The sequence below is a fragment of the Synchiropus splendidus genome, chromosome 1 (assembly GCF_027744825.2).
Source record: "Synchiropus splendidus isolate RoL2022-P1 chromosome 1, RoL_Sspl_1.0, whole genome shotgun sequence".
Lineage (NCBI taxonomy): Eukaryota > Metazoa > Chordata > Actinopteri > Syngnathiformes > Callionymidae > Synchiropus > Synchiropus splendidus.
The window spans coordinates 19354719-19373932 of NC_071334.1; the positions used below are offsets into that span (position 1 = coordinate 19354719).

The following is a 19214-nucleotide window of genomic DNA, read 5'->3' on the forward strand; positions in this document are numbered from 1 at the left end:
TTGGATGATACAAGCGTCTCCCTGAAGAGTTTGACCACTACTCAGGGAATGAACCGCCCCCCCCCTTTAAAATAGCTTGGACTTCTAGTGAAGAAGCCAACTGGGTACCTCCTTGTGGTGTCCACAGCATGTCGGGGAGGGAGGAGACCCTGTTACAAACCCAGGACATACTTGTGATCTCGACTCTCTGACTTTGCCCCAGCATTAGAACTGGGTTATTTACAGTATGTTAACATTCATAGTCGCTTGAAATTTTCAATATCATTCAAGTTTGTGATTAAACGTGGTTTATTAGTTTGGTTTGCGAGATGGTGATTAAGTGACTTGCATAAAATAAAAGTGACTAGGAGAACTTCAGATTCCAAATGTCGCTACTCCAAATTTCAAAGGTAAGACAAATGTTTTCACCACACTTCTCTTGCAGTCCCCCACTTTCAACTCTAAATAGATTAATAAAACCCTTAGACATCCCATGTGAAATCTGGATTATATTTGGTTACTGGAATCATAAGCGGGAGAACATTTTTGAATTAACATTTAACCTCCAACTGTATAATAAAGACTTAAATAATGAAGATACACACCTTGTGTTTATAACACCCAAAACAAACATCCACATAAACTACTATCAACACATTTCCTCCTAATTTCAATCTAGTAGGCGGCTTTTTACGCCTTTTATAAGTTTTGTATTTGTTTTTGTTTTGTTAGATCTTGATGAATGATAGATTCAAAAGGGTTAGCGATGATCTGGTTTACTGCAACAGGACACGTGTGTGTGTGTGTGTGTGTGTGTGTGAGAATGGATGTGAATGTGGAGCAACAAACCACAGTGGTTTTCTGAAAGCACAGGAAGGCAGCATCTTTCTCAAAAGTCTGACGGAGACTGGCAAACCGTAATTCTCAATGGGTGTAGTTGAGGTAAGGATGTCAGTTGAGAAATAGGTGGTGGCCACAGTTCTTCGTCATTTAGGTCATCATTGATTTGAATCTTTAAAGAAGAAAACAGCTTTGTACTTCTCAACTGAAGGGTGGCGGCGTCAAGGCAGCTAAACGCTGAAGAGGTGGAAACAATGTTGAAGTGGAAATGAGTGCAAATTGTAGCAGTCTCTGCATGAACGCATGCTGCTCCAGCCGTGGCCCTTTTGTGAATCTGTTATTTATTTATTTTTTTTCCCAAGGAGTGAACATTCACAAAATGTGATAACAAAATGTGGAATATACTGCAGCTGAGTCAGTGAGGCAAAAGATAGAAACATCACCATGGCCCCCTGCAGCTTGGTCACCACACATCATCCAGGTCAGGCCAGGTCAGAGGAGAGTCACAGTGTCCTTTCAAAGAAGTTAAGTTACTTCTTCAGAAGTTTAACATTTCTTGATACTCATTTGCAGGGTTTTCCAGTTTGTGGTTGATCCTCATCAGCAAAAGTTGGTGACTGACTTTTTTGGATAAACTTTAATAATGTTCCAGTACTAAATAGGTGCATCATAAAACACATCTAGTTACAAGGCAGTTCTTTCAATCATCGCTCTATTGGTGTCACATTTTAAGCATTAAAAAAGTTAACAAAAACAGTGTTTTCGTCACTAGACTGCTGGAGCAACGGTCGAATTTATTGGCAGTTGTTTCTGTGTAACACCGTGAGAGTGAAGCAACAGTTGTTTAAGCAGCCTGTCTATTATGAGCCTGGGAAGATGCTTAGTCATCTCTGCTGAGGTGACAGTTGGAGGGGCACTATCACATTTTTCCATGCTTGATGCGTCACCTGACATATACTGGAGTGTGAATGAACAAAGCTCATCCATTACAAGGCTCATGCAGTTTTTAAAATAAGCCTAAATAATATGTTGTGTTCTACCTGAATTGTTCACTGATAATAGTAAACAGTTTGAGCTCATCCATGGAACCCACAAAGGATTAAGGGATCAATTGTTCACAGCAAGGTAGGTGTACCTCCTCCACTGTAGCCACATAAAGACTCTTCCTATAATAGTCACATTACCATTTTGGTGACCATAGGAGCACAAAAGCGCACTGAGCTGTGTGGTTATATTGTGACTGTTGCAGGGAAAAGATGAAAACAGGTGCGTCTGTAGGTGGATTGGTTCTCTTTCTTATGTGACTGCAGTAAATACGATACCATCAGAGTCACTAAATATTGGTGTGGAGTTACAGTGGCTATGTGCTCGCTGCCAAAGTTTTAGCAAATAGACACCTTGTTTCTTTGGGATCAGAAGTTGTCATCACACTTCCATCAGCGAGAACAAGACAGGGGTGTGTCTCCACCAGTTCATTCATTCTTTTATAGCTATTTCAATATAGGGAGGCACCACAACAACAAGATCCCTAATTCCCTTCATGTCACTCGCCTTTCTACAGCTGACCTGTGCACTGGCAGAATGCCACCAAACTAGGTCAGACGCCTCCGAAAGTTGTTTTTCATCAAGCCAACACACTCATTAGTGATGGAAATTTTGAGTCTTTTAAGAGAGCCAGCAATTTTGACACAGATGACTATCACATTTAAACTCTCAGACTTCACATCATGTTACATTTTGCTCATTTGCTTGACCTTTGCAGCTCGTGAATTCGTCGCACCATGTTTTAGTGACAATAGTGTGAGTTACTGCTGATCAGTGTCGGACAAGAGTTGACCAGTCACATGCAACGGTAACAGAAACAGAGGCACTGAGTTGCCGTAAGTGGAGATCACATCTCTATATATATATAATGATAGCGTTATTGAACAACTAAAATGTAATGTAAAAATGTTCTTTTCGAGAAGCACAACAGTGGTTAGATTGTCTTGCTGGGAAATCATTCTAAAAGTGATGTTTCCTTACTGTTTGTTCACAAAAAAAAAACACCTGAAATTGAATTTGGAAATGTACTCTGAGAGAGCACACCTCTGCCAAAAAGCTAATTTCACTGGACTTTAAACAACAATTGTAGTGTCATTGTGCGCACACACACCAAAGTTTAGGTGCCACAATTACATGAAAGTTGGCAGCGGCACAAGCCATATAAGTTAATGTTGGATACTTCAAAACCATCCTTGATGCAGAGGCACTTCCAGACCACTACCAGAATCTTTTTTCTTCCTGTGCCAATACATAATTTCCTGAACATATTTTTTTGAGTTATTTGAAAAACAAACACAAAAAAATGCTGACAATGACACGAGCACCTTGGTGAGTGTCATGTGAAACTCTGGCATCTACTACCTATGACTGTAATCTCACGGTCTAAACCCCCCGTTTTCAAAACTGGTTTGAAAACGGGGTCCAGCATTAGTGTTTTTTAAGTGTTTTTAAGCCAGGAGCACCACTGACTTTTCTACAGCACAGACAGCACCACTGCACCTGCGGCTTATAGACCAGCACGGCTTATGTATGAACAAGATCTACTTCCCTTCTTAAATTCAGTGGGCCGCCTAATATTCAGGTGCACTCTGTAGTCCGGAAATTATGGTATATTATTTTGCAGTAATGCAGACAGCACTAAATTCAGAAATCGAAGTGTCTGTTTGTTGTGATACTCCATGTAAAATGTATTCTTCAGATTGCTATCAATGTAACTTTGAGTAAATGACACAAGTTGAACTCTGACTGTATTTGAACATATCTTCCTTTTTATATGTATATAATAAAAAACTGATTTGGACTTTGCGTAATCAATTTGAACTTCAATCTTTGGTTGTTATCTACAATGAAAATAAAATAAAGTTTGGAAGACACATCAATGATTAACTTTTTAACCGTCATCCAGATGTTGCTGATTCATTGACCTAAATTTTTTGTCCCAGACACAAGTTCAATGACATCCGAATTTCGACTAGGTAGTTTTGCAAGCAAATAATTGATCACTGGTACTTCAAACAGTGAAACAGCGGCAGACGTTTATTGTCAGACCTGTTTTTACTGGGCCTCCTGCGACCAGGCATTGAAATTAGTCTTCTGTATTCTGATCACAGTCACTTCTCTCTCTGATGGAAACCTGGACTTGTGGGTTTAAACGTGCTAAATAGATCTTTTAAACCTCATCTGAGAGCTCAGATCTTTCCAAACTGCCAAGATTGTCTGGCATTCAACCAGTCAGCCGGAGGGATTCCAGAGGGACAAAAATGAAGAATCTTTCTCCTCAAACCTTCAGCAGGATGTTTTCCCTGAAATGATTGGATTATGAACAATTTTACCAGGAGTGTCTGGCCATCTATCTCTGTATGTCCTCTCCCTGTGCAATGAACTCAACTATGTATCATATGGATCGACAAATGTCTAAGACTTCTCACATCCACAGTTCATGGACGTGAGACACGCTTAGCCATGAGCTACAACATCTCACTGTTTCACAGGTGCTGACCTGGAAATCTTGCTCAAGTTCAACGTGATGTGCTTCAACAACCGATATGGCAGCCGCTATGGCTCTCAAAATCTCAGAAGAGTCGCTGGATTCTGGGGAACATGACTGAATGAATACAATGCAAACCTTTCAGGACCTTTCCTTCAAGATGTCTTGCTTCTGTGTGATGCTCCACTTGCTTGTCTCAGACTGACTACACACACCATCCCACCAGAAAGCATCAGAGAGAACAACATTTTCATTTATAGACATTTAAATTGAGGAAAACACCTCAACCACAATGTCTCTTTCATCCTGATGGTGACGGCTGTGTTTCCACCACCGCTCTGCATGAGGGGAAATCTCTGACTACGTAAACCAGAATCACAAACTTTCAGTCAGTCAGTCAGTCTCTCTTACTTATTCTTTCTCTAATAGTACTCATCTCAAACTTAACTGGAAGCAGTTAAGAGCAGCAGCAGCAGATCTCTGCGCAGATAGAACTGCTGTGGTGTTCAAAGTTTCTGCAGATGTCAGATTACCACCAAACTAGGTCAGACGCCTCCTGAAGTCGTCTTTCATCACGGCAACACTCAGATTCACACGTGAAGGAGAGCTGGGTAAGTTCCTCTCTGTTGCCCTGAGTTATTGACAGATGTCTGCGTTTAACCGGGTGTTACATTTCATTCACAAGTCTTGCTGGCCACCTTTCCTTCCTGTAGCATATGGTTTGGAGATTAATTGATAGTCAAGTTAAGTTATGAGAAAATGTTGACGATATACTTCTCTTTCAGCAGGAGTTCTGCTTCTGCTCTTCTGGCAAAATGAGCCAAGATGACCCTCCATCACAGTCTCCTCCTCTGCTTCATCACTCTTCTTTTTCCTGCTTTCATAAAACGTAAGACCATCCATCACTCCCTTTAACATGCATCTATCTCCCCAGCCCTTCATCCTTCAATCCATAAAGTCATTTTTTTCTCTTATTCGATTGAATTTCTCTGAATTATATGACAATTCTGTTATTTTTAGGGGCAGCAATGCCTGTTAAATTAGAGGTTTTAGAATTGATAAATCGTGATATGTGATATTTTGAGTTAAATCTGTACACATGAGCTTAACCATTAGGGTGGACTCAAACTCCTTGCTGCATCAAGTAGTCAGTCTCTTTGGTCTCTGTCATCATTTATGTTTTGGTTGTAGTGCGTCTGGAATTGTTGCTCTGAAAAGTTATCGCTGTGAAAGAAAGCTGCATTATTTGCACTGGTTACTCTATTTGGTCTCTTATTATTATTATTATTATTATTCATGGGACATATAAAACACCAATTACTAAACACTATATATTGTAATAAAAAATGTACTGTAGGACCTATTTTTTAATAAAAAAGACTTATCTTGAAGCGATACACATGATTGTTGACAAAGTATTCTTCAACAGTGGTATAAATTGTTGGAGAAGAAGAGTACATCACAAGAGCGACTTGTTGTGTTCAGGGAATATTGTCTTTACAGCAACTTGTTTAAAAGTATGACTGCAAATGGTCATGTGTTATAGTAGTAGTCAGTAAACATGCTTTACTGTTTAGATATGCCTCCATTGAGCGATCCTTCCTTTCATTCGCCATCCATTGTGAAAAGGAAAGAACATAAGTTCTAATTCTATGTCACAAAACCTGGACCTCTTATGTTCTTGAACAGAAACCGCTGTGCTTATGAGTGTGAAGATGCCAGGCATCCTGACTGCAGAGCCGGGTTCACCCTTCCTCCAAGGCTCGGACCTGACGATCTACTGTCACCTCCCTAACTGTCTCCCCGGGTAGAGTGCTCCCTGTTTATTTTTTTAAAGAAGAAGAAGAAGAAAGAAGAATCAGAAAATATATACAATATCAAAATAGGACTGTTTTTTGTGAATGAGCTGTGGTGTGCTGGTCATTTTAGTTCCAGGTTCATCCTGGAAGTGAAAGATGTGAAGGTGGAACTTGCCACATACAAGTGCACCACAACATTTCACCTGTCTAAGGTCACAACGCCAAAAACACTTGTGCTGTGCAAACTGAAGGAAGCTGAAGGAAGATCTCGGCTGGTTGCATATCTAGAACTCGAGAGCGGTGGTGAGCGCAGCCCAAATCTCTTTTTTGGTGTAGTGTTTCAGGAGAACATAAATGAATACAACTTAAATGTGAGAGATGAAAGTGTTCACTTAAAGACATCAAGCATCCACTGGCTGAGGGAAGCAGTTCAGAAATTATATTGCCGTTGTGCTTGAACGCAACAGAAACTTTCATGTGTGTGTGCTGCTGCCCAAAAAAATCAGTGTGGGATCCTTCAAACCCATCATAGATCCAAATGGAATCCAAGACCACCATTAGAATTTAATCATTTCCGAGTGCAGTATTGAAATACACATATGACATGGAGAGTTATTTGGAAAAGAGATAAGGAAATGCAGACGATGACATGAGCTGCTTGGCAAATGTATCTGTATCCCTGTAACAGTATGGTCATAAAAACAAAAGGCATTGTGTAAAACTCGAGTTTCACCAACCCATTTTTATCATTTTACAAAGGTACAGACGTCATTAAATTTAGAATTACGTGAACAGAATCAGGGAATCAGGGTCATTTTTTTTTCTTTATTCAAACATTGGAGGACACATGAAACATTAACCAAGTTTTTAACTGGTTTGTTTAAAGTTGTTGATTCACTGGATTCAAAAGGTTTTGCCAGCAAGACACAGACACAAATATTACTCCCTAGGGAAAGTTGAATGCAAATGCCGGATTTTGGCTGAAACCCTAAGTAGTTTTGAAGTTTAGTTTTTTTTGGAGCACGCCCCCTACTGACCAGCCACCACTAATATGTAGCCTTCTCTTTCTGTCCTCTTCTACTCTTCCAGTGCCACCAGAAGAACCCAAAAATATCTCATGTGTAACCACAAGGGTGTCAGACTTCATCGACTGTTCATGGGACAGAGGACGCGAGACACACGTAGCCACGACCTACAACGTTTCACTGTTTCGCAGGTGGTGACCTGCAACCTCTTTTAAGTTCAATGTTGTATGTTTTAACAACTGACATGTCTGTGACCAGGGGGACCCTGCTGTATCGTAATAGGACGGATAGTGCCACTCATGTCAAGCTGCCACGGGCAATACTAGCCAGCGAGACCCTCAACCAGCTACAGATCAGCGCTTACAACCACTTTGGCATGGCCCACTCGGAACTGTCCAACCTCTGTTTAAATGCGGGTACAGAGATTCAACCTGCTCCATCGTGATCCATCCCTCCTGTCATACATGTGCAAATTTGTCTTCAGCATGTCCAGTCCATTTGGTGGTTGTTCCAGAGAGCCCCCAAATTAAACTGGAGACGTTTGAGAACGATACCTTGGCTGCCATAATAGAATGGACGACACATGATGGTTCACAAAATCTGTCCTTGGAGGTCAGCCTCAGCAGAGCTGGGGGATTTTGGGTAACGTGACTGAATGCATACATCACAAGTCACCCAACAAGCACAACTCATGAAGGCTGTTGGTTCTAATAACAGGAAGTGAAAGAGCACACCAGAGTCGGCGGGGACCTGATAAGAGTGGACGGACTTGAGCCTTTATCAGAGTACAAGTTTCAGATGAGAATATGTGACTCAACGTCCAGAGAGAGGGCACTTCGTTGCAGCAAGTGGAGTGATCCTGTTGTAGGGACAACACCTGGAAGAGGTGATGACAGAGCCATGAAATGAATTTAGCCTTTCTGAAGATGCTATTCTTGCCAGAAAAACCCAGTTGTTTTAGACCCAACTTCACTTTGTGATTCCTGAGATGACAGTTACACACTTTATATATTGTATCCAGGTAGTTTGCAGAGCACAGACGAAAGCTAAAGACGACATATTGGTGTATTTCAGGTCCATCTAAAGCACTGCAGACGTGGAGGACTGTGGGAGATCCAATGAGAAATGGGCTACGAAGAGTGACAGTTATGTGGAAGGTGATTGTGAGAAAGGTTTGGTTGAATTTTACTGCAAAGCGAAGTCATCATTTCTCTTTCAGGCGCTTCCTGCCGGAGAGTTCAGTGGAAGACTTGACAGGTACAAGATTGACTTTAAAGATGCACAGACACAGAAAGAGGAAATGTGTCCAGCAGCTCTGAGCCAATGTGAGGTCCTGGTACCACCACACGTTTCAGCCTTGGATGTCAGTGCCGTCACCACCTACGGGACATCGCCGCCTTCGCTTGTGCCGCTCGTACAGTCATGTGAGTATTCAGAGGCTTATTAAGTTATGTACTCACGAGCTGCGGCTTCTGTGCTTTTGTTGAATACAACTGCTCTTCTTTTCTAGCTGTTCCTGGTCCAGTTATCACAGATCTGGCTCCTTCAGCTAATGGCAGCTCGGTGCCCATATCCTGGTCTTATCGGACAAATCATAGTGATGACCTGAACTTCGTGATGGAGTGGACAAGCGTTCCCTCCACAGGTGTCCAGTGGAAAACAGCAGCTGTGGACCAACACTCTAGCATCATCACAGGTAGAGACTGAAGTAACATCTACAGTCCTGTCTCATGTGAACCTTTGAGTTATTCTACTCCAAACAACTGCAATATCTGCTTAAATAGACAACATGACACCCTCATAATATAGAAGGTAACTGTAAGTCAACTAATACAGTGGTACCTTTTCGAACGTCCCGGAATTCGAACAAATCGGAGTTCGAACAAAACTTTAGAGATTTTTTTGCTTCTGTTTTCGAACAAAAATCCAGAACTCGAACGCCCCCGAAAAAAGCCGGAAAAAACGTAACATACGCGGACCGATCAGCCACGACGCGCTTTGTTATAGTGTATGACGCAGCCTCTGTATGCAGACGTGTCCCTACATTTATTGACTGTTTTTTCTTCATATTGAGGTGTAAAACCTTTCCTGTCTCCGCACTGGACCGTGGTAGAGTGTCACAGGGGAGGTGCTCACTCTCCACACCTCTGAGGCTGGAGCGCTCACTCCAGGGTTTGATGTCCTGTTGTGGGCTGGAGCTGGGACAGGGATGAGGCGAGTCTGGGACAGACCGTTACTTGGTTTATGACTTTGTCACAGCCAAACTGCACAGAAGCGCACATTCAGAGCTGGACACGCACCGGGCACCTCTTCACTTCTGGAGAGACGTCACTCACTCGGCAACCCCTCCCACATGCAGCGGCCACACACATAGAGGAACAGCACACCTGCAGCAGACACTCTACATTCACTCCTACAAAAGCCTATTTTAAGGCTTGGAACGCATTTTTTTTCTTTTTCTTTTTCATTGTTATGGGAAAAATCAATTCAGATTTCGAACAAATCGCTTCTCGAACGGCCGTCTGGAACGGATTGTGGTCGAGAACCGAGGTACCACTGTACTGTGAGTTGAATTTACCTTTTGATAGATTTGACAGGTGTTATGGGCGTACATGTCACTCAATTATTTCCAGTACATGATACTTGATGGTGTGGGTTTCCTCTCACTGTCCCAAAGGTGAACTGATGACTCTTGTTTGCATGGAATGGTCTCTCTCAAGCGGTCGCTCTCTGTCTCGTCTCTCACCCCGGGTAACTGGGATAAGCTTGCTAAGAGAACAGACCAGATGTAATGCATAAAGGAATTAAATTTGCATTTTGTGCACTTCTCAGTGGACCCTCTAAAACATGAGTCCTGTCCTTGATGCTTGATCCTTAATGGGTGGTGGGAGGCGAGGGTGACACCCAGAGCGGCCCTCAGTCATCCTTCTAATGTCTTTGGACTGTGGGAAAGACCTGGTCCCTGGAGGCTAGGAAAGCTTTCAAAACACTGACTCCTTGCTTAGATGATGATACAATACTTTGGATTCTTTAGCAGGCCTGGCTGCTGCTAAAGAATTGATGTCTGAACACTATAGTAAACACACCCGTCACATGTGACTTGAGAAATCCTGGATGAACTTGTTCCTAGAGCACATGAACCAAGTTGGAGATAAGGACGAGTCAAGGTGCCTGGGTCACGGTGGAGTAGCCCGAACCTCGTCATTCAAGTTAGTCAACGCCAAAGAAAAACATCTGTCAAACATGAGACTTTAATCGGAAGTGGCGGCTGCAGCTCCGCTTCATTACGTCCGTACGCGCACATACGGTTTTAAAAGTTGCAACAGTGGCACCTTGTGGCAACTTTATGTACTACACCAACATCCCTGTGCTGTGTTTCAGGCCTGACTGCTGGCGTCAGATTTAATGTCTCCTTGTATGTGGTGGCCAGGACGGTGGTCAGTGCTCCATCATCTCGTGTGTTCTACTCCAAAGAGCTCAGTACGTATTTGTCATCTGTCTCATGTTATGATCCACGCTTCAAAGGTCGATGAATGGTTTGCGTTTCAGAACCAGGACTGGGTCCCTCCCTGTCAGTTCTGCTTCACGAGAGAAGGCAGGTGGTGATTCGGTGGGCTGAGCTTGCTGTGGATCAACAGAGAGGATTCCTGACACACTACACCATCTATGTTCAGACACTTCATTCCCAGGACACTCAGCGAGCTGGTCAGTGTGTGTGTGTGTGTGTGTGTGTGTGTGTGTGTGTGTGTGTGTGTGTGTGTGTGTGTGTGTGTGTGTGTGGCCTTGTTTATCCGACTTTGTGAAGGACCGGTTCTTGACAAAACACTATCCTTGTGATGACCATATGAGTTTGTGGGGACATTTTGCTGGACCCCACGGGGTTAAGCCACAATTTGAGGATGAAGACTTCCAAATAACTGGGTCATTACAATTGGGTTTAAGTTTGGTTCCGAGTCCTGGTTAAGGTTAGCTTTGTGTTCAAGATGGACTCTCACCCTGAACCTGACCATCCAAAACAAAGTGCTAACCTTATACAGGACTGAAAAACAAACCTCAACTCAATTATAATGACCCATTATTTTGAAGTTTTAATCAAATTGAAGCTTATACAAGTAGGTCTGTTTGCAAGATTTGGTCCCCAAAAGTCTAGCTACACAAGGTACACACACATCTTGTGTGATTTTGGAGTGTAAAGAGGAGACCATGGATGCGTGCATGCTTACCTGTGAGCCTTAGTTTCCTGTTTTTGAATATGTGAGACGTACTTGACCTTTGCTGGGTTGAGGTTTCCCACCACACTCCGAGTTGGAAATTACACTTTGAAATACCAGTGAAATGGTGCTGTTCATTCTGATAGTTATTGATTCACATTCAGCAAACTGAAGTGACGACACATGCTGAAATGTGATGTGTGGCTGAATATGTTTCATTTGAATCGAACACAGATGCAAGACAGATCAGCTTATCTGACTCCACCAATGTTTGCATGCTAAAATGTCGATCAGTGGAATCCTGTTTCACTTTGACTCAAGTCATGTTGGTGACTTCTTAGTCCCCCAACAGGCAGTGGTTTAGCTGCAAGTCAAACTTAAATGTAATGCAGGAACTGGTGGTTGGTTTATGTCAAGTGGCTTGCAGTAGTAGCAGAGACTTAAGAGCTCCACTCTCTGTATCTTCTCATCTTATATCACTGTTGTTTCTCATTTGCAAAACTATCTTATTTGACCTGATATTTTCAGATGTTGAGTTTGTGGTTACATAGAGTTCAGTTTAACACTTCAAACCACATCAAAATGGATAATAAATAACGGAATAGTTGCTCATAGGTTGTAAGTTACTCAGATAAATGTGAATGGAATGGAATGAATCACTGTCATGTTTGTTCATTCGAAGAGTTGGCTGTCAGCTTCTGAGCTGTTAGTTTGACTACACAGCACCACATGTAGCATTACTCTGTGAAGCAACAAAGCTTTTAGTCTCAGAATATGTTTTAATATTTTAAGCCTCCAAATTAACTAGCATGTTGTATGAAAGTAGATTTGGGGGGTTGCTGTTGTCTACTCTGACAAACTCAATGTTGTCATCCAGGTGCCTCCACACGTGATATTGTGCTGATCTGATAAAACACAACTGAAAAAAAGGGATTTTAGGTATCAGAGTAGTCTCCATGGGCCATGGTGATATAGTCATTGATAGTGAGTTTGAGTAAGGAGTTAGACGCGAAGCCGAAGAAGTGTTTGGGATCCATAATGCACAGTAATAGGAAGTGATAGTGGGAGGTGAAGAAGGTATAACTGTCAGGGGGTGATGTGATTGTGCACTTTCAGTAAGTGTATCAGCTTCAGGCCCCAAACAAAAGGAACTGGAGTGTCCTGAAGGACCTGTGTCAATTTGGATGACGGCATCCAACTCAGCAGGAGAGGGGCCACGAGGAGGACTGGTAACCTCTCACCCTAAGCCCCCTGCAGGTTGGTTTGTGTCATTACACCCATGCCCTGACTCTGTCAACTAGCTTTAAAAGGGTCTTTGCTTTGCCTCAGATGGACCGATGATGGTGCTGGCCATCATCGTCGGTCTCTTCATCGCCACCGTTGCTAACCTCCTGTGTTGGAGCTGCCTGAGAAAGAGGTAAGCTGAGAGGAGTGATGACACAGTTATGTAACTGCTTCACCATGATGTCGATGTTATCAAAATACCAAAGAGCTTTGTTGTGGCAGGATGAAAGAGAAGTGCATGTCCTGGGAACTGAGAAACAGCAAAGCCATCAGACTGCTGGAGGTAAATTCAAAGAACCATTCAAGATGGGAGCAGGGGTTGGTTCACAGTTGCCTCTGCTGTATGTGTGCGTTACTTGGATTTAGTATTTACTCTTTCTGGCTCCAGCAGGACAAGGCGGACCCATTATTCCCACCCACCCACGATGACCCTCCGCTGTCTCCCGTTACACCAGTCCATGAAGGCAGTGAAACTTACCCCACGATCCAGGTTGATCAGAGTCGGATCAATTCCGAGGAGCAACCGCTGAACACGGCTGCCGCAGAGAAGACTGACGTAGACCAGCCGGAGCATGTCGGCTACAAACCCCAGCACTCGACTTTAGCTAGGAGGGCAGACGGCGGTGAGACAGAAGCAGATGTGATGGCCAGTATAGACGACGGTGGCCGTTCCAGAGGACTGGACTTTAACTTCCAAGGATGCATTGATCCCAATGCCTTCCAGGGATTCACTACTGAATTCCAAGGTGGCGTTTTGACTGGAGAAACAGGCTCAAGCTTCCTCCACTGTCCTTTGAGAAACATAGATGTGGAATCTGTTATTGTGGACTTACAACCAGAAGAGAATGTTTTCCCTGTGATTCACCTGCCTCAAGATGCAGTTGAGAGGTTGCAGACGGTTGGTTACTTCCACCAAATGCCAATAGTCAACGTGAACGACAATAGTGACACCAAAAAGTGACAATGTACATAAAGGTGTCCGATGTAAATGTGAAGATCAGTGACGGCGCTCATGCTCAGAAACCTGTGACCTTAGATATAAAGGCCTACACTGGGGTCTTGTATATCAGACCAGCAGCATGAAACCCCCATGTATCACCAGATGACTCGCAAGACAGCAGGCGTGCAGCTGTTCTTTCCATCGGGGAAATTTTTTAACACATTGGAAGTTATAATTCATGCCACATTTCATCACCCTTAAATGCAGCTGCAACAGGAAGCCTCTTCAGATCCTCCCCCATCCACTGTTGTTCACTTGTTTAAAGTCAGCACCCAAAGTTAGGAGGACCACGCTTCCCAGTGGACGACAGAGAATCGGCCTTTTTTCCAATGTGCCCTCTCGACATGGTGTAGGAATCTACACCTTTAATGTATCTTCCGCGTGTTCGTTTACTCGTGAGAATGACTACCAAAAGCCCACAACTTAAAATCAAAAAGAATTTATTCCCTGACAAAGGAGTCTAATTACCCTAACAGAGCTCTGGGTCCACAACTACGCCTGACTTAGCCTTAGCTCCAGTGGTGTAGAGTGACAAAGACTATCTGGCCCTGACCCTTTTTATATGTTTTCAGTCTGCAGTCTTCAATCTTGGGGTGCAGTCTCCACCGATTGGTCCAGGTCTCCTTATGGTCCAGGCCACTGGGGTCGCATTCCAAATCTTGTGTCGCCTCCACCACGTCTGGAAATCCCTTTAGGATGTTTATACATCTGTCCTTTATTGGCGACAATGGCGGAGCAGATGACCCAATACGTCCTTCTTTGGTATCTTGCTTCTGTCAACTCATCCGTTCTCCACCTGATTAATTGGTTTACGACGCCACAGATGGTCTCCAAAAGGTTCCTCATATCAGATGCCATTCCCTTATTCTCTGCATCTGTTGAACTCAATCCTTTTATTATTTAACAACCCATTATAAATTCTATTTAATAATATAGCTTAATTAATATATTTATTTTGTAATTTAATATTATTCCCATAATCCCCCTTTTGATCTCTTCCTAAAGAGATCAACAACACATCAAACATAATTCACAAAACTCTCCCTGGTATTAAAATTAAAATCAATATCAGGATTGAAGTAAATAAAGTAAGTAAGGATTTCAAACATTTCATGCCAAGGATACAATATTTTCTTCTTCCAGATGTTTCCCATCGTCTCCTGGAACACATAGCATCACATAGACTCCTTTGCCATCGTCCTCCTTAAATGCCCTATTAATCATTTTCGAAAACACAACTTACATACAACATCCACACCATCACAAAGTAAAGTAGTTCACATGTATCATCGTTGTTATAAACAATGTTATTATCAATCCTTTTCAGTTGCCAAACCAGCCCGTCAGCAAATTATGTAGCAGGTCATCCACATTGATCTTCGTTTGATGGACATGGCTTTCAAACCTCTCATGGCTCTGCAGATCTTTTGTTCCTATTCATTATTAGGGTCTCATTGCCAGATCCTACCAGGTTGGGTTCCTTGTCCCCTATTGTTAGCCTGCACAGCCATGACATTACTCCCAAGGAGATCACCAGATCCCCAAAAGTCACCAGCTGTCCTTCTTTGTCCATCACCATCATCTTATTGTCCCCCTTTTTATATTTTCCTGCAAAATATGAAATGAGCAAAGAAAACAAAAACTAGTGACAATACATTTAGCTTGAACCATGACTTCAAAAGATCCAGTCCAAAGTAGTTCGGACCACTTTCTCTGCAACACATGAAGATAAATGGATGACGCTGGCGGGGGTCCGTCTGGTTCAGCTGCAAAAGTCGCATCATCCTGCGCACAAAAACATGAAGAAAGTTGCTCCCAGTAGGGCTTATAGCCGGCTGGTAGGTCCACTTCCGGCTGGAGCAACACCGAGGCTGGACCGAGCATCAGACGACCAGTCAGGAGTTCAAAAAGTGTGAACCCTGTCCGGCGGTTAATAGATTGTCTGATTGCCAAAAGAACTATAGGCAGGGCTTACAGCCAATTCAGCCCTGTTTGTGCACATGTCTTGGCCAAATGCTATTTCGGCATGCGATTCCTTTATTCAACGTGATCTTGAGATTAGGGATGATATGCAGAACCAAATTTATAAATCAATCCCAGGAACTACACAACTTTTCCATTAATTTTGCTGTAAAATGCATGCGATCTGTGATGTGATGTGATGTGATATGATAATTCCTGAAAACCCATGGGTAGAAATATAATGGTTAACCAGCGCTTTGATGACAGACAACAAATCCTTCCTTGCACACAGATACACCTCAGGCAGTCCTGAAAAAGTATCCACCATCACCAACATATACCTCTTTATCTACACCGGTGTGATCATGTCTGTGTAGTCCATGACCACCACTTCACCCGGAGTCCTCCCTGACTCCATCGGATGCATCACCCTCTTCGTTGGACCAATGCTGAAACTCTGACAAATCATCAGGAAGGACCACTCTTCTTGGTCCCTTCACTGGGCTGAACCACAGCCCCTGATCAGCGTTCCATCACGCCCCAGTGGCACTCCAGTCTTGCTTCTCACTGTCCAGCGCATTCGCCTGTAGCTGCTGAATAACTTGTAAAGTGATTTCAGGTAACAAGTCCTCAACTTGCTTACCTCATTGAGGAGAAACCTGACAGCCTGCAGCCTCCTTGCCGCTGCATCTGCCGCCTGGTTACCCCTGGCAACCTACGTGTTCACCTTCATGTGTCCTGGGCATTCAACTACCACCACCGCTGCGCAGGGTTGACAGCCTTGTCCAACCTATGAATGAGATCCCCATATGCAACTGGATCCCCAGTCACTGTTACAAAACCGTGCGTCTCCAAAATGCCAAATCAACAACTCACAACATACACAGAATCCAAATATCCTCACCTTTCTTTTGGTTGAGTACACCGTTTACAACATCATCAGATACTAACACATCTGAGCAAAATCATCCTGGTAGCCTCCAAACAAATACCAGAACGATTCTGTCGCAATGTACAGATCGTCGAGATACCATACCAAGAAAACACCTGTAGGTAATGAAACAGTGGAGAGCATGTCACACAAATATTGGCTGAAAATCCCACGGCTCAATTTCCACCCTTGTGGGACTCATGTGATACATGAACGCAAAGAACTTTCTACATTCTGGAGCTAATAAGATACAGAAAAACGCATTTGCCAAATCGCTCACTCTAAACCACTGAAATTTTGGACTTAACACATTCCAACATCTGTGCGAGTTAGACACTGGAACGCACAATGTTAATGTTACCTTATTAATTTCTCTGAGGTCATGTGCCATACGATAATTAACGCAGTCTGCTTTCTTTACCGGTAAAATAAGTGTGTTGCACGCCGATGAGAAAACCTCCAGCACTCCTGACTCCCATCATCCATCCAGAGTGTTAGCAATCCCCTCAGACGCCTCCTGTTTACGTGAATATTGTGGAACATTAACAAACGCGCCAGGTGTGATTTCAAACGTTACCGGTTCACAATCGACACAGTGGCCCACGTCCGCCGGTCTTTATGACCACAGCGAATCAGGCAGGGTGTCCAGCATCTCTGCTGATAATTCATGATCAGAGCGCTCTCGTCCGTGAAACCTAGTTAGTGTGGCCAGAACATCTGAATCTCCTGTTTTATCCTGGATACAAAAAGCGTTTAGCAAAGGTGAAAACGGCACGTTTGGTACTTGCCCACTCTGTCAGTCTTCCGCTGCCTCACACTGCTTCACCATGGGTCCCAGCTCTCTGAGCACATGCCCGTGAACTGGTTCAAGAAAGATGTGTGGATTAGATGTTTCGGACATCATGAACCACTCACCTTGTGACAATGTCAGTTTGGTAGCTACAGCTACTCCCTGTTTCCCTACATAAATGCAGGTACTTGAGAGTTGCCATTCTTCCCCCTTTAACTGATTCAAATGCTTCTTGGTAGATCAAATCTTGATTTTGGCCATAAAACAGAGTGAGGTGGAGGGGGTCAATCGGAGGTCTTAATGAGGCCACTGGATCGTTCCAGGGCTTCCACAGCAGGAAGGTCGAGTACACACCACCTTCCCCTTCTTGCTCTTGAGTCATTGAGGCTGCAGTTCATGTGAGTCCCATCAGCATCATGTGATTTCCAGAATGTCTCTTTGGTGGGATTCGAAGGCTTGATGGTGGACAGTGTGGTTCCAGTGTCCATTAACATGTTGACAGTCTGTCCCTCCACTTTGACAGAGACTGGACTCTGCTGCTGCGGTAGATAAGGTTGTTGATTCCAGGGCGCTGGTCCTCGACCACCTCGACCTCTGGGGGCTCCCCCTCCCCTAGGTCCGGGTCTGGCGCCTCTCATTGCCACTCCTCCAAAACTTTGTTGTAACACAGGAGGGTGTGGACAGTCTCTCACCCAGTGGGTTGGATCTCCGCAGCGATGACACACTTGAGGTTGTTGCTGGTAGGCGGGTTGAGTGATGCTTCCCCTACCGCCTCCAGGGTCACCCCTCCCACGATCCATGGCTCTGCCTCTCGATTGACCGGTTCCCTGATCCATCCACATCTGTTTCTCCCCTTTAACTTTATCCTTTCCCTCTTTGTTTGTGAATCATGGCATTGCGACGGACTGGTGCGAGTCGCAGCTTCAAAAGCTGGTCCTGCTTGCCCTTGCCATTTTTTTTTTTTTTTTTTTTTTTTCAGATTCAGCGTGATGATCTGCAAAAAGTTTGAGATAATGAACATGTCTTTTAAAATATTTTGCTCAGCATCCATCAGATCCAGGTTTATACCCAATTCTGATTTAACTTCTTTTCATGATTACAATTCCAAAAACCAACTCTTTTGCATTATTTCTGGACGCACGTGCACCAGTTTTATCGGTCCACAGAGTCAGGCACTTGTCATAGTGAGAGCTGGGGTCCGTGGCTGGCGTGTAGTCTGGCAGAGTCGGAACTGTCGGGGCACTTAAGGGAACAAGTCTCTAATCACTGTAAAAAATAAGAAGCAAAACCTCCAAAAGGAGAAGTTAACTCTACAGAATCAAGTCCAGTCATGTAAAGAATTTGGTCAAATTGTTATACTGAACTGTAACATGCACGGGTGACTCTCACCACATCGCCAACTGCAAGTAAAATGCTGTCCATATGTGTCTTTAATGCTCCAATCCACTCTTCACCACCTGCAGTCAAACTTGGCAGTTTATTAGTTACCAGGGTCAGATCTTGCATCTCCCACTCATGATACTGCAATACTCCCTGATTGTTGATCATCATTGGATAGTTGGATAGCTCGTCTGCACGCTCCTGTCTGTGACCTGTTGTGGACTCCGTCACGGGGGGTGGGGCTGCTTCCTCCCCTAACACTGAAGCCACTACCATCATGTCACAAACAGCATTCTGGTCTCCTCATTCTCTTCTATCAACTCCTTCAGCTCCCTTGTTTTCAACCATGTAGCTGTTTTCACCTCATCTTTCAACTTCTTTCCTTTATCCACAACTCTTCTTTCCTTCTGCTGCAAATTCTCAGATAAATGTTTCATAGTACATTTCTGCCTCAGAAATTCCTTCTCCTTCCCTAACACCA

At 43.6% G+C, this 19214-nt stretch overlaps 1 protein-coding gene across 5 annotated transcripts; it reads left to right on the top strand.

Annotated features, from left to right (window-relative positions):
* The first annotated feature begins 1901 nt into the window (after nucleotides 1-1901).
* On the top strand, nucleotides 1902-18234 carry il23r (interleukin 23 receptor). Of its 5 annotated transcripts, none has more exons than XM_053854005.1 (17): nucleotides 1902-1944; nucleotides 5137-5240; nucleotides 6041-6158; nucleotides 6281-6453; nucleotides 7240-7366; nucleotides 7434-7591; nucleotides 7660-7817; nucleotides 7893-8061; nucleotides 8250-8332; nucleotides 8395-8599; nucleotides 8686-8871; nucleotides 10557-10655; nucleotides 10725-10880; nucleotides 12503-12643; nucleotides 12716-12803; nucleotides 12893-12953; nucleotides 13059-18233. In XM_053854005.1, exons 2-17 carry the CDS (start codon nucleotides 5177-5179, stop codon nucleotides 13629-13631), a joined length of 2559 nt encoding a protein of 852 aa, XP_053709980.1. In that variant the 5' UTR covers nucleotides 1902-1944; nucleotides 5137-5176; the 3' UTR covers nucleotides 13632-18233. The 5 variants fall into 5 exon arrangements, with proteins under 5 accessions (XP_053709980.1, XP_053709982.1, XP_053709978.1 ...); XM_053854007.1 differs by lacking the exon at nucleotides 1902-1944 and adding an exon at nucleotides 4778-4962 and having other exon boundaries at nucleotides 7660-7787; nucleotides 13059-18234; XM_053854003.1 differs by lacking the exon at nucleotides 1902-1944 and adding an exon at nucleotides 4778-4962.
* The last annotated feature ends 980 nt before the right edge of the window (nucleotides 18235-19214 follow it).